At 34.2% G+C, this 13,515-nt stretch overlaps 1 protein-coding gene across 1 annotated transcript; it reads right to left on the bottom strand.

Moving 5' to 3' along the window:
- Nucleotides 1–2,214: 2,214 nt before the first annotated feature.
- On the bottom strand, nt 2,215–10,776 carry LOC110699667 (citrate synthase, glyoxysomal-like). Its single transcript, XM_021877185.1, has 13 exons — nt 10,251–10,776; nt 9,003–9,183; nt 8,299–8,384; nt 8,015–8,119; nt 6,867–6,929; nt 6,251–6,360; nt 5,986–6,105; nt 5,826–5,901; nt 5,586–5,659; nt 5,363–5,483; nt 4,958–5,055; nt 4,745–4,868; nt 2,215–2,694 (listed from the first exon to the last, which is right to left on the bottom strand). Exons 1-13 carry the CDS (start codon nt 10,524–10,526, stop codon nt 2,563–2,565), a joined length of 1,566 nt encoding a protein of 521 aa, XP_021732877.1. The 5' UTR covers nt 10,527–10,776; the 3' UTR covers nt 2,215–2,562.
- Nucleotides 10,777–13,515: the final 2,739 nt, after the last annotated feature.

The raw sequence follows: 13,515 nt of genomic DNA, 5'->3' as shown, positions 1-13,515 counted from the left end.
TGTTACATTTATGGAAAATTTGTTAGAAAAAACCTTTTAAAGTAACTTTTTTTTGTTCAAAAAAACCTTTTAAAAATTTCTTAGCAAAATAAAACCTGATTGCAAAATTTTGTTGTTGAAGAGAAGCAAAGGCTATTTTCCGATGTTGACTATATTATATCTGGCATTGACTCCCTATGTGACATGCACATGGTCATTTTAACTAAATCCTACCCGCTTTTCTTATTATTTCCCTCTAAATTCCTTTATTTATTTATTTATTTATTTATTTTTGTATTATTATTATTTAACAACTTAATTAATTCATAAATTTAAAAACTACCACCAGTTACCCCTCCCTCCCCCTCCCCCTCCCCCATCCCACCTGCCGCCCATAACTCCCCACCGCTGGCGAGCTACCCTCTATCGCTGTCCGACCCACTTTACATCGCTCACTCCGTACCTTATCTTCACTCTCACCCCTCTTCTTTCTCCCTAAATTTCAACACCACCCAAAATTGAAATAAAATCAAAATCAAGCCATTGTAACCTATTGAGTTTGTTTTTCAATGGCGGCCAAGAAAGAGGAGAGAGAATTTGAACCCACAACTGCCCAGTCGCTTGAACCCCCTCTCGCTTTTCGCTGTGAGTGCTGCCAAGACTTTCACTGCGACCCTCGATCGAATTAAGCTTTATTGTTTCATGTTTGGAAATTTGGGATTTTTGGCAAGAAATAGTACCCAACTTGAGAATTTTGGTTCAATTTTCTAGAATTTTGTTCTATAATATAGATTTTAATCATATTCAATATCACAGACTCCAAGTGGACATAGCTCGCCGGGGGTGGAGAGATCTGGGTGGAGGGTGGGATGGGGAGGGGGAGGAGGGGGCTGTCTAGTGGTGGTGGTGGTTGTGGTTTTTTTAATTATAAATTTATTTAATTATTATTTAATTAAGTGAGTTAGAGGGTAATTAGTAAAAATGGGGTGGGAATAGGAAAAAAAAAATAACATATGCATGTGAGAGTCAACGTCGGAAAGTAGCCTTTGGTTGTCTTCAACAAAAATTTTTACAATCAGTTTTTATTTTGCCAAGAAATTTTTAAAAGGTTTTTCTGAACAAAAATGTTGCTTTAAAAGGTTTTTTCTAACAAATTTTCCTACGATTATTGCTCATTTGTGGAGGTATTATGTGTCGTTTATACTTTGTACGCGTTTGTTACTTTGCCTTGCACATAATTCATGAACACATCTAACGTTATTCGTTTTGGAGGTGCATTTTCAGTGCCTGGTTTAAATCCGACGTTATATAGTTTCATCACTCATTGGGCTAGGAAACTGAATCTGTTTTACTGTATAATATCACCAGGCCTTATTGCCGATTACTACTTTCAGAGACTAGTTATGGTATGTGTCAATGCCCATAAATTTTAGATATTTTTACTTGACGAAAAACTCAGTTTTAGTAAAATTTGTGTATCTACAAATTGTCCAATCCCTATACATCTCTTATTTAAAATGTCCAATATTTACTAGGAGTTGTGAGAATTTGAGAAGAGTTTGAGTTCTACAAAAACCAAGCGGACAAATATGCATAACTTGGGACTCAAGTACATCCCAAATAGTTGGGATTATTAGTATAACTAGCTATTGACTTAGGCGATATCTCAGGTTGTTTTTTAAAGTGCAAGATCATCGCTACCCACCTGTCCACAGTTTTACTCAAAAAAAAAATAAAAAATAAAAAATAAAAAAATGCATGATTTGAATAACTAAAGAGAGACTAAGCAAAAATTTGTTCTCATAAGTTGTTAAAATGTGTATTTGAGCATTAAAAGTTTACACATTTATACCAACGCCTTTTCTCTGTTATAATTGTTTATATGATTCATAAGTTCAAGGAGCATGATATGAGGTTGTTAACAAATGTGAGTGCTGAAATAGTGATCAAGTTTTTCACTCTAGACGGTGCACAGATGAATATTTGTAGCCATTATGTTCATGATAATATAATCTCTTCAGCATGAATGTCTCAGAATGCTTTTGGTAGTACATGATTAATAAGGTCAGTAAAGAACTGAGGTATTCAATCACTTATTTTTTTGGCTGATGATTTTTGTATTTGCTCTTCAAAGCTACTCCAACATTAAGTTCTAGCGAGTTCGAATTCAATCCTCTGAATGAAATGTCTGCATTCGTAAGAGCATAATTGGGATTCTAAGACTGCCAACTGATATATGGTAGCGAAAAAAGGATCCATATTTGTTACTTACTGGACAAATTAAAAACACACTCCAAAATTCCAAATCAATCTTACACAATTTTTTTTTTTTTTTTAAAAAAAAGCAAAATAATAAAAGTAAAATAACTTAACCCCTGCAACAATTTATTTTGTAACATTACCCAAAAAAAAAAAAAAACCTTAGTTACAGTTCCCTGCCGGGGGAGGGGAGGGGTGGTGGTGATTTGATTAAAGCTTATTTCCTAAATGTCGAGTCTTGCTGTCCCCATAACCTTATTATATAAAAACAAGATAGAAACTGTTTTCTCCATTTATTTCCTATCAGAGTGGAATGTTTTTTCTTCAAGGTCCAGATCCTGACAGTCTCCGCCTTGTTGCATTTGAAACCGAGACCTGACTAAGCTTGTCTGCCCCAGATGAATCCATACGATCTTTCAAGGGCAAGTAATGTCTTAACCATACTCCAGTGTATACCTGAAAATTAAAGCAGTTTGAATAAATTTTCTGGACAAATTTGAGACAAACAAAACAACCACAAAGCCTAATGTGTTTAAACTTCAAATACATATACAAAATTCATGAGAAGAGGAGAAAAGGAAAACAATTAGTTTTTTAGAACTTCTGTTCTATTGGATTGGATAGGTAAAAGACGGGAAGTTTTTGAATTGGGAATGCTTCTGGGATTTCACAACACCTCATGCATTAAGAATGTTTTACAAAAATGTCAGTCTAATCTAATATTATTATTTTTGTAAATCCACATTCACATCATACCTTTTTTTTTTTTTTACTCCCCTAGGAAATTATTTTTCACATATACTACATTGGTGTTTCAAATATTGTCACATAAGTATGAATGTAACCAAATATAGCTCCATTTAATAGATTGGTGGAGTGATAATGGAAAGGAAACTGCTCATTTTATAAGGAAATTATAGTAGTCACAGAAATTTTTAACTATGAGAGGGGTTTGGGACGATAAACTTTTTGAAATTAATAGAACACAGAGCCTAGGTAAGCTAAAGTTGATCACTCTACAGCTACGCCCTACAGGCCTACAACATTACGAGATTTCACTAGTAGCTATGATATGATCATATCAATCAGAGAAAATGCTATAAGATGTAATTTCAAATTGCAAAGTTACAATAAATGGAACAAAAACATGGGCCACTGCAACTGTACCAGATACAGTGTACATTATGATCTCTAACCAAACATCAATTACTGTGTCTCACCAATAATTGCAGCTTAGTCTAGGAAGTTATGAGGATAACTAACTCAGAACAATGATCACTCTAGAGACCTTAAGGGATATCATTATTTTTTATTTTAATTTTTTTTTAATATTAATTCACTTTTCAATTTTGGCGATTATGAAATAGTTGCAGCACTATTATTTAACCTTAGACAGTAGCTATTATTAGCATTCAAAATAGGCAAGGTTACAACCTCATCCTCACTAAAAATTTTAACACAATCAATTATTTCTCAACCCCTCCAAATATTCATTATCAGAATTTAATAATACCCTTGAGCCCCTTTGCTCCTCTCCAGCCCACCACTATCATCATCTTCCTCAAATTGACTCCGCCATTTGCAGCATCTTTTGGCTACTTCCACTACCAATGTCATCCTCTCCATCCACAAGCATTTGCCGACCCCAACTTTCACCTTCTTCAAAACCCCATCTCAAACACCCTAGCAGGGGCCCACCATCAGTAACTACCATCAACAGCAGTGGAAAATCAGGCACCACCAAGTGCTAGAAATCAGACAATTCTTCTCTCTCTCTCTCTCTCTCTCTCGACCTCCTCTTTCTCAATAGATCTTCTTCTCTCTCCACTCAATCTAAATTAGCTTTCTTGATTACATTGTCTGTATGTACTCTTGGTCTCCTACATTCAATCTTCTTTCTCTTACTTGAAGCTTTATCTCTCAATATGCCAATGTGGATGTAGTGGGTTTAAGGGTTTGTGGTGATTATTATTAGTGGGTTGGTGGTTGTTGTATGTTGTGGCTTATTAGTGGTTGGTGAACGTGGATGTGGTAGTAGAGGGATATTGAGGTATCAGTAGTAGTGGGGCTGAGGTTGGTGGGGACAACATGGTTCTGGCAGTGGTGGATTTGTGGTTCAAGGCAGTGGCATCAGCCCAATTTAGTGGGTTAAAGTAGGATGGTGGAGACAGGTGGTGGGACATTGGACAGCAGAGATGGAGCAGTTGTTAATCATATGGGTAAGTGGGTAACATTTTTGGAACAAAATTAGTTATGGAGCAATTAAAATTGCATAAAATCTTATGTTGTGATCGTTGATTAAAAGTTAATCATATAGATGTAAAAACACAAGGGGCAGTAGTTATTTAGCCAGAATGAATATGATAATGCATTAAATAGAGATATAATTGAAATTATAAAATAATTACTGTAAATCTTTCGTGAGCCTTCAATTGCAAGCCCTTTGACCATCAAAGATCTCACAAATTTAAACATGCATGAACGCTTAAGTGTTTCAAAATCGAACCTGTTGGGGTCGCATTATCTTTGTATCAGGATCATCAAGTGACTCCCTCCAGTGGGCCAAATACCCAGCCATTCGAGGGATTGCAAACAAAACAGGGAAAAACTCGGTTGGGAAGCCCATTGCCCTGGTTGGGAAAAAAATTAAAATAAATCAACTTACAATGTAATAAGATTATAATTACATACATGAAACTAACTCTGCACAGAAAATCACCTGTAGATTAACCCAGAGTAAAAATCAACATTTGGGTACAACTTCCTCTTTATGAAAAACTCATCTGATAGGGCAGCTTTCTCCAAAGCAACAGCCACCTGCAAAATATTCATAATTTCAAATTGAGCAGCTATGATCTTTTCAAAACTTATTCTTTAAATTTCTACCAAATCTCATGGTTCATCAACCAAAGGTAAAGAAAGATGACAGCAATTCATTTTCGTTTTTTTTTCTGGCAGAAATTACTGTATTTGATGTTGGAAGTGAATTTTTCTTCATATACATCTCTAATGTAATCTTTTAAACCCTGGATAATTTGCTAACATACAAGTCATTATTATTCATGTCTAGAATGGGGCTAGATAAAGGAGGAAGTGGATGAAATAACAAGTTAGAACAAAGTACCTCAATGAGGGGATCTCTTCCAACTATGGAGAATACTTCCTCTGCCAACGTCCTAATAACCTTTGCTCTGGGATCATAATTTTTATACACACGATGCCCAAATCCGGACATTTTCCGTTTCCTTCAAAGATGCAAAAATGACAGTTTTATTAGTCCAACTTTTGTTTGTTACTTTGTAAGCAATACCCATACATAATGATATGACAAATACAGAGCAAATTACCTATTTTTGACTCCCTCGATAAAGTCTGGTATGTTTTCAACACTTCCAATTTCATTCAGCATTTTGAGCACAGCCTAAGTTCCAAAAAGAAAAGGTGAACTCATAAAACACCTTAATAGAACACTTATGATGAATTCAGTCACCAGAGAGATGCATGGACAAAGTTCCATGCCACAATCTACTTAACTTTTACATTATAGACCTACCAGAATTAAGAGAGAAATCTTAAATGCATATTACCTCATTTGCACCCCCATGAAGAGGACCATAGAGTGCCCCAACAGCACCAGCAAGAGCTGTGTACACATCAACACCACTGCATGTACAATACCAGATCAATACTTGAAATGTATTATAACAAAACCATCTGAACTACTTGTTTCCCTAATATATCATATACCTTGATGCTAAATGTCGGGCAGCAGCGGTAGAGCAATTCATTTCATGCTCAGCATGTAGTATGAAAAGAACATCTAGAACTCGGGCTAAACGAGGATTTGGTTTGTAAGCCCTATCACCTCTGCATGCAGTAAAGGAAACATCAATATTTAAAAGTAACATTCACATCACTATTGAATCAATAAAAGACCACACATGAACAGGTAGCACAGAAAACACAAATAATTAACCCTTGGTGATCTAAGAAGTTTGTAAACAGAACATACAAAGAATCAAGCATGTAAAGGAAGTTCTCTGAATATGAAAGGTTGTTGGAAGGAAGAACTGGAGGCCGTCCAGCCAATCTCAAATAAGCTGCAGCTGCAATCGTTGGAGCCTGTAAAAATATTAAAATAAATCTTAAGGGATGAGACATCAAACTAGAAGATTTTAATGTTTCAGTTTCAATGGAAATTGTGACAGCCAATTTTAAAGAAAAGCGATTTTCCAACAAGAAAAGATAAAATGAAGTTTCTGTTACATATTACTACCCTATTTCCTAAACAATTACATTAATTCACCACATACGTTGTCCCCAAACCAATAACAAGAGGACATGGGTTGAAGGATGATAATAGTCCCACTTTTAGCATTACCCTTTTCCTAAGATATTAAATTATATATAATCATGTATATATGGCTTTGAACAATTGAACATGACTGTGGTGAAAGCTAAAGAAGATGATGTTAGTAAGGATGATTTTGTAAACACATTCTATAATGGAGCAAGTAAACAAAAACATAATGCATTGTTCAATAAATGCTTCATTGCTAGACCACCTTGTTTTAGAATTCTTAAATCTTTTGGATAAGACTATTAAGTGCAGAAATTGTGATACTGACCTTCCCAAGTATTCTGACTATCTGTTTATCTCTCACTTGCTTTGACTTGTAAAGATCCTGACCCTGCAAAAAAAACAGAATAGATCATGAAGAGCTGACAAGTACTTTGAGGCCACTAAAAGACAAATTCATAGCATATGAATAACCATACTCCTGATATCATATCTTAAGATGAAAGTGTGATGTAGATAAATTCACGAAGGAGAACTTTCACCAAAATAGTTGTACTTCTCATCACTATAGAAAGTTAGACCCCCCATGATAAATTGTTTATAAAAGATTTATAGGTTGAAAGGCAGCAGAATCAACCAGGAAAATCAAGCATTATCACTAAACTGCTTTAATGATAAAAGTGGGTCCGTTCAGTTTTATATCTCACAGGAGCATGGCCAAAAGTTGAATCCATTACATCCCTCAATTGCTCAAGCATATATTGTTTCAATGGTGCAGATAGCTGGTAGGGATAGATTTTGAAAGAGGAATTTTCTAAAAAAAGAAAAGACCAGACAAACCAGCACTGCTCAAACAACATCACATGGGAACTAGACAGACTACAGAACTCATCACACATTCACACATTGTTGGAGAATAGGCAAATGGCCAGCGCATAACCAGTTTTAACAGTGTAACCAGTAGGTAACAGCGATAGATTTCAAAGAGAATTATTCCTTCTCTACAAAGATAGCACTCATAGCAGCATAAACCACATAAGTAGTTCATAAACATGATGGAGTGATGTTAGAAATTACAACATTAATACCAACTCCTCCCATCATCTCTTTTAAACTTTTATCAGATTTCCACCAACCCCCGACCACCCCCAACCCCCCCAAAAAAAAAAAAAAAATTAAAATCAATGCCTCTTATTGTAATGCGTTAAGTGTCCCTATATTCCTAGATTCGTGGCAACTGGAAAATGTGATTACATGCGATACATTTCTTTCAACAAGGCAACACACAACAGTAAGGAAATATCGTTACTGAACATAATGACGTGCCAAATATAAAATAAACAAAATCACAGAAATAGGTTTGAACAGCAAGGAGCATTACATTGCTAGGATGATAGAGGTATGCTGCTTTTCTCCCATACATTATACAGGATAGAACATACGATAAAAGAGTAAACTTTAAAAATATATACTTACTCTCAAAGCAGGATTAGCGTCAGGGTGAAAGACAGAAAGAGTACTCATTGCACTAACAAGAACACCCATTGGGTGTGCATCATGAGGCATTCCCTGTATGATATCCTACAAAATGATTGAAAATTTTCAGAATATAAATCCATATCTTGCATTAACTCATAACATTATCCATGTTAGTTGGAACTTGGTTTAGAAACAATTTCAACAGGCTTTAATTAAAAGGACAGGGTGCAAGGAATTAAGGAAAACTATTATTTTGTAGTCCAAGAAGTTCAAAGACACACCAATGCGCCCTGAGGAACAGCTGAATGCTGGGACACAGCAAATTCCCATTCTGACAACTGACTTTTAGAGGGTAGATTTCCATACACTGCAGTGTGAAACGCAATTATATTTAAAGAACAACTTAGCAGGTAAAACAGAAAGCATTCTAGACAAAAATGAAGCACATCAAAGTCAGGTGGCCATTTTAATCTATAATCACTCCAGCACGTCCATAACTAAATGATAATATATTCAGTTTTCGCCAGTTAACTGGTAGCACATATACAAGCATCAAACAAAATAAGAACATTGTCTTAATGAGAACTAGAATATGATGGTTTATACATATTCTTTCTAAAATTCTTTTCTTTTAATAAACAAGCACTTGCCCCAGGTAATACTTGAGAAAGTGTTTTATGTATCAATAGCAACTTACTCATCATGGCCACAACTTCAATTTAAACATAATAATATCTCACAATATCTATATCCACAATGGAAATTCCATATTGGATTGTCATTATTCTTTTATTGTTATGGTTCAGTAGAAATAACATTAATGGATGCTTGAGCAATTGAGGGATGTACGTTGAATCTATCCCTATCAGCTATCTGCAACATTGAAATAACATTAAAAATCAAGTTGAATCCATTACATCCCTCAATTGCTCAAGCATCATATCAGCATCACACACACATACACAAAAGCCTCATGATTACTTACTCAGAAGGTATGCTACTTCTAGAAATGAACTACCCTCAGCCAGCTCCTCAATAGGGTAGCCTCTATACCTAAGGATCCCTTCATCCCCATCAATATAGCAAATTGATGATCGAACAGGAGCAGTATTAAGATAACCAGGATCGTATAGTTTGAGTCCCTTGTCATTCTTTCCAGTTGTAATCTGTCACACACGAGAAAGAATCTCATACTTAAGTGAGCATGTAAAGAGTAATATAACAAGAAAAACTCCCACATTTATTAAAAGTGCAAAGAAGAACAAGATACATTAACTTAACTGATGTCAGTTCAGAGCTACACAATACAATATTTCAAGAAAACAGGAAAGTATTTCCACATAAGCTTGAAGCACACTTTTTAGGGTAACTGTCTTCTCTTAACAAAAAAAACACAAAACCACACACAAATTATAAAACATGGAGGCTATTGGTATCATTCATTATTTTGTATAGAATGACTCTAATCCTAATACGAATAGCTTAACACCCTCACACTTCCTTTTTCTTTTCTTCCCTAAAGCATCTCTACTTTTTACAGATGAATCGCTCCCTCCCATCTTTACATCAAATGGTGAATCTCTATTCGAAAATCCCACCATTGTGTTTTACAAAATAAATTCTTGTTTACCAATTCACTTCACTCGCTACGATGGCAATTTCTTAACAAAATTACACTTCTACAACATTCCCTTTCATCAATTTAACATGAAGATAAATCAGAAATTCCCTCACATAATTGTTATCAAATCTCTATTCTTCTCTCATCAATTTAACATAAAAATCACTTCAATTTTCCATCCAAATAATTCTTAACAAATTTCTATACTTCCTTCCTCGGCATCAATAATTCAATGCAATCCCTTCAAAACCAAGTTAAGACCAAATGAGCTTTGAAAAGAATCAATAAGACCTCCAAATGAAAAAAAAAAAAAAAAAAAAAAAAAAAAAAAAAAAACCCCAAAACAATGTCCATCAAATTTTAATTTCCCACTTCCAAATGTAAAAATCATCTAAAATTCCCCCACAAATTAACAAACCAAATCATAATAACCAAACATGCATCATTTTTCCGGGAAAATCACAAATCAATAAACACAAACCAAAAAATCACAGAAATTAACAAACCCACATCAAATATATCGAAATCCCAACAAAATTCAAGCAATATTAATAACAAAAATAAATAAATCAATGATAAAATGAAACCAAAAAAAAAACCATCATAGATTACCTTCTTCAAGTCAGTAGCTTTGACAGTGCCATCCTCAGAAACAGGAATTTGGTACTTTTTCCCAGTTCTATCATCAACAATTGTGATAGATCCCTTCAAATTAGGAGGTGGGGCAACAATAGATTGAGAAGAAACACAAGATAAATCAAGAACATTTGAGAAATTAAGCGGTGGATCAGCTGATGATGCTGTTGAAAGGTGAGTTGCAAGAACAGCTAATCTGCCTTGAGCTTTCCTGGAAAAATCTGTAGTCTCCATTTTTGTAGGTGAGATCATTCAGAATTATAATTCAAATTTAATCGATTTGATTAAAGATTGTCTTCTTTTATTGCAAAGTCTTTGTTTGATTGTTGTTCTCTTTCTTGTACGTCTAAAAATGGTTGGATTACGTTTTTCGAAAAAAACAAAGGTTAGAATGGGCTTTTAATAAGACTTCATTTAGTTTTGGAGCGGTCTAATTAGAGTTTTTGGTCTGACACTCTCACTAAATTTTAACCATACTCTATCCGTTTTAAAAAAATTTCTCATGTTTAACTTTTCGCACTATTTATATAATCCTCTTTCAACTAATACAATAACTTACAAAAAAAAAAAAAAAAAAACAAAAACAAATGAAGTCATGTGGTTACTTGTATCTTTTTAATGTATGATTTTTCAAATAATTACGAAGAATTAGTCAAAATTTATGTATTGATGTATATGTCTAGTTTAATTAAGGTAATTATTTTGAAATCGAGTAAGTTTTTTTTTTTAGGAGAAGTTTAAACACTACACCCTCCGACATCCGTCCTATTATTAAGTTAGGTCATGTTTAGTTCACATGTTAATTTGAGTTAAATATGTGAAATAACTAAATATTTGGCTAAGATGGTAAGACTTCTAGTTTAATTATCATTGTTCATGAATTCGAACACTATAAAAATTATTTTTATTCAAAAGAACAGAGCTTAACTATGGTGAATTTACATATTTGTCGTGGACATCTTTACAAAAGCCCACCATTCTGATACATTTTTTTTTGGTTTGGCACATCTAATTGACTCACGGGCGTTTTTTTTTTTTTTTCCATGATTATTCATTTTTTTTTCTTCATATAATTGACATTTAAATTGTCAAAAAATACTTTATTTTTCAATCAATTTGTAAATTATTATCGTACTTTTAATTTGTTAACCAATACCTTGAATTAAATTTTGTTTTAAAAATGACACCTTAATGACGGATTCCGACCAAAAAGTCAAGTTTCTAGTGTCTAACTTTTATATTCCCTCCATCTTTGTGCACGTGTGATGCACTCCATTGAATGAGAAGAGGATAGATTTAAGGTAGAAATAATTTGAAATTCATGTTTATACATTAGGTAGCTCTCACAAGTTCTATTGTGACCAAAATCAATGGAAAGATGTAAGTTAAACGCCTAAAACTTTATTTTTTTGGCCGGAGCACAGAGCAACTTTCTTTGCAAAGGTGGGCAAAAAAGGTCAATTTAAATCCAAATCAGCCAACCTCTCAAAATGTTGCTCAACTCAACGATTTCAAACTGCTAGTTTGAAGGCCAAACTACTAAATGAAGCCACTCTTACCAAATAGCCAAAGAGAAATTCTCAGGCTGTAGGAACTTTGGTCTTAATGGCCTCTAGGAAATAGTGGGTCCCACCCGTGTCAGCAGTCAACTAAGACTTGGCTTATAAAAAAAAAGAGAATCTTTAAAGAAAAAAAGAAAAAGAATAACAATAATGTGGGTCCTTAGTGTCATTCTTTGTCCCAAAATTTATTGTTTCTTCCGCCAAAAATTCATTGATAGCGGGAATTCTCTCAATCTTCTCCCCACTTCACAAAATTTTTTATACTCAAATTTTATAATTTTTTGCAAACAATAAAAATCAGCATAATAATTTGGTTTCCCATTGAATTCCTTATAAGTCATTGTTATGAGTTTTGTCCTTTTAAATTTAAGAACCAAAATTGGATTTTTGTCTTTAGAATTAATTATCTCAGATTTGGTAGGGGAAATTGGTGAAATAGTTCTGTGGTAGCTGCAATTGAACGAAGATGCTTTGTGTTGATGGTTGGAGCGGTGAAGGTCGTAGTCGGATTCAAGGGTGAAGCTAGAAATAAAAATTTAAGGGGGCCAGACTCGATAAAGTTAACCCAAAAAATTAAAAAACTCAAAAAATGATGGGTGAAAAAAATACGCTTATAGTGGGAGTCGAACTTGAGACCCCTCTCATCGTACAAAGCTCATATTACCAACTGAGCTATCATTGGCATCATAGAATTTAAGATAAATAATTGCTATTTCTTAGTAACTCCTGAGAGTAGACTACATAATACATATATCACCAGTTGGGCCACGGGAGGGGGGGGGGGGGGGGGGTGGGCCTCCACCCAGCCCCTAGCTCCGCCCCTGGTCGGATTGAAGAGGTTAGTGCACTTTATTTTTTATTTGATTCCACCTTTCTAATTTTTGGTTGAATTATTCTTATTAAGTAATGGAATTACTTGTGGAAGCATAAGCATTATTGAGTATTGTTGTTGAATACCAATTATTAGCTCGAAATTGTTGATATAAGTAGTGGAATTATTTGACTAATTACAAGCATTAATTAGTATTGTTGTTGAATAACAAATGTTGTAATGAATAGCATTAATTGGTGTTAATTTGTATTGTGGAATTAATGGTAGTTATATATTAGGATGGAATTAGAAATTATGTAGTTAATGAAGTATAGAGCATCTGCCGCACCTTTATAATTATGGAGGTTGTTCTATACTTCATTAACTACTGATTAATTGATTAAAATGTGTAGCATTATATACCAATAACTTATTAGTTGGTATTTGATATTAATACCATTTGTCAACTGAATTGTATTGTTCTGATATTGTGTTTATGATTGTTAAGATGTGCATACAAGGTGTATGTGAAAGTTAAATTGTTGTTCTTTAGAACACAGTATGAGACTTGCTATATGTTGTGATGATTAATATTATATTGTTAGTTAATTAATTGTATAGTTAAATTGTCCAGGAAATGTTGATGTTCAGGGAACGGCCATGGATCGAGATGTAGAGCAAATTGGTAGTTCTTGTTCAGATGATGATAGTTCAGGAGACAGTGATGTTTCTGATCAAGTAGGGGGTGATGGTATAGACTAAAAACATGTAGGGGGTGATGGTATAGACTTAAATCATGTACGAGGTGATGTTAATGACATGAATCATGTAGGGGGTGATGGGATTGACTTAAATCAGATTGCACAGG

Source organism: Chenopodium quinoa, unplaced genomic scaffold (assembly GCF_001683475.1).
Source record: "Chenopodium quinoa cultivar QQ74 unplaced genomic scaffold, ASM168347v1, whole genome shotgun sequence".
Classification (NCBI taxonomy): Eukaryota; Viridiplantae; Streptophyta; class Magnoliopsida; order Caryophyllales; family Amaranthaceae; genus Chenopodium; species Chenopodium quinoa.
This window is presented reverse-complemented; position numbering and strand designations above follow the sequence as displayed.

Coding starts and splice junctions, on each gene's coding strand:
- LOC110699667 (XM_021877185.1), bottom strand. CDS start 10,526: ATGATCTCACCTACAAAAATGGAGACTACAGATTTTTCCAGGAAAGCT. Junction 9,184..10,250: donor AAGCTACTGACTTGAAGAAG/GTAATCTATGAT, acceptor CGTGTGTGACAG/ATTACAACTGGAAAGAATGA. Junction 8,120..8,298: donor CTGTTCCTCAGGGCGCATTG/GTGTGTCTTTGA, acceptor ATCATTTTGTAG/GATATCATACAGGGAATGCC.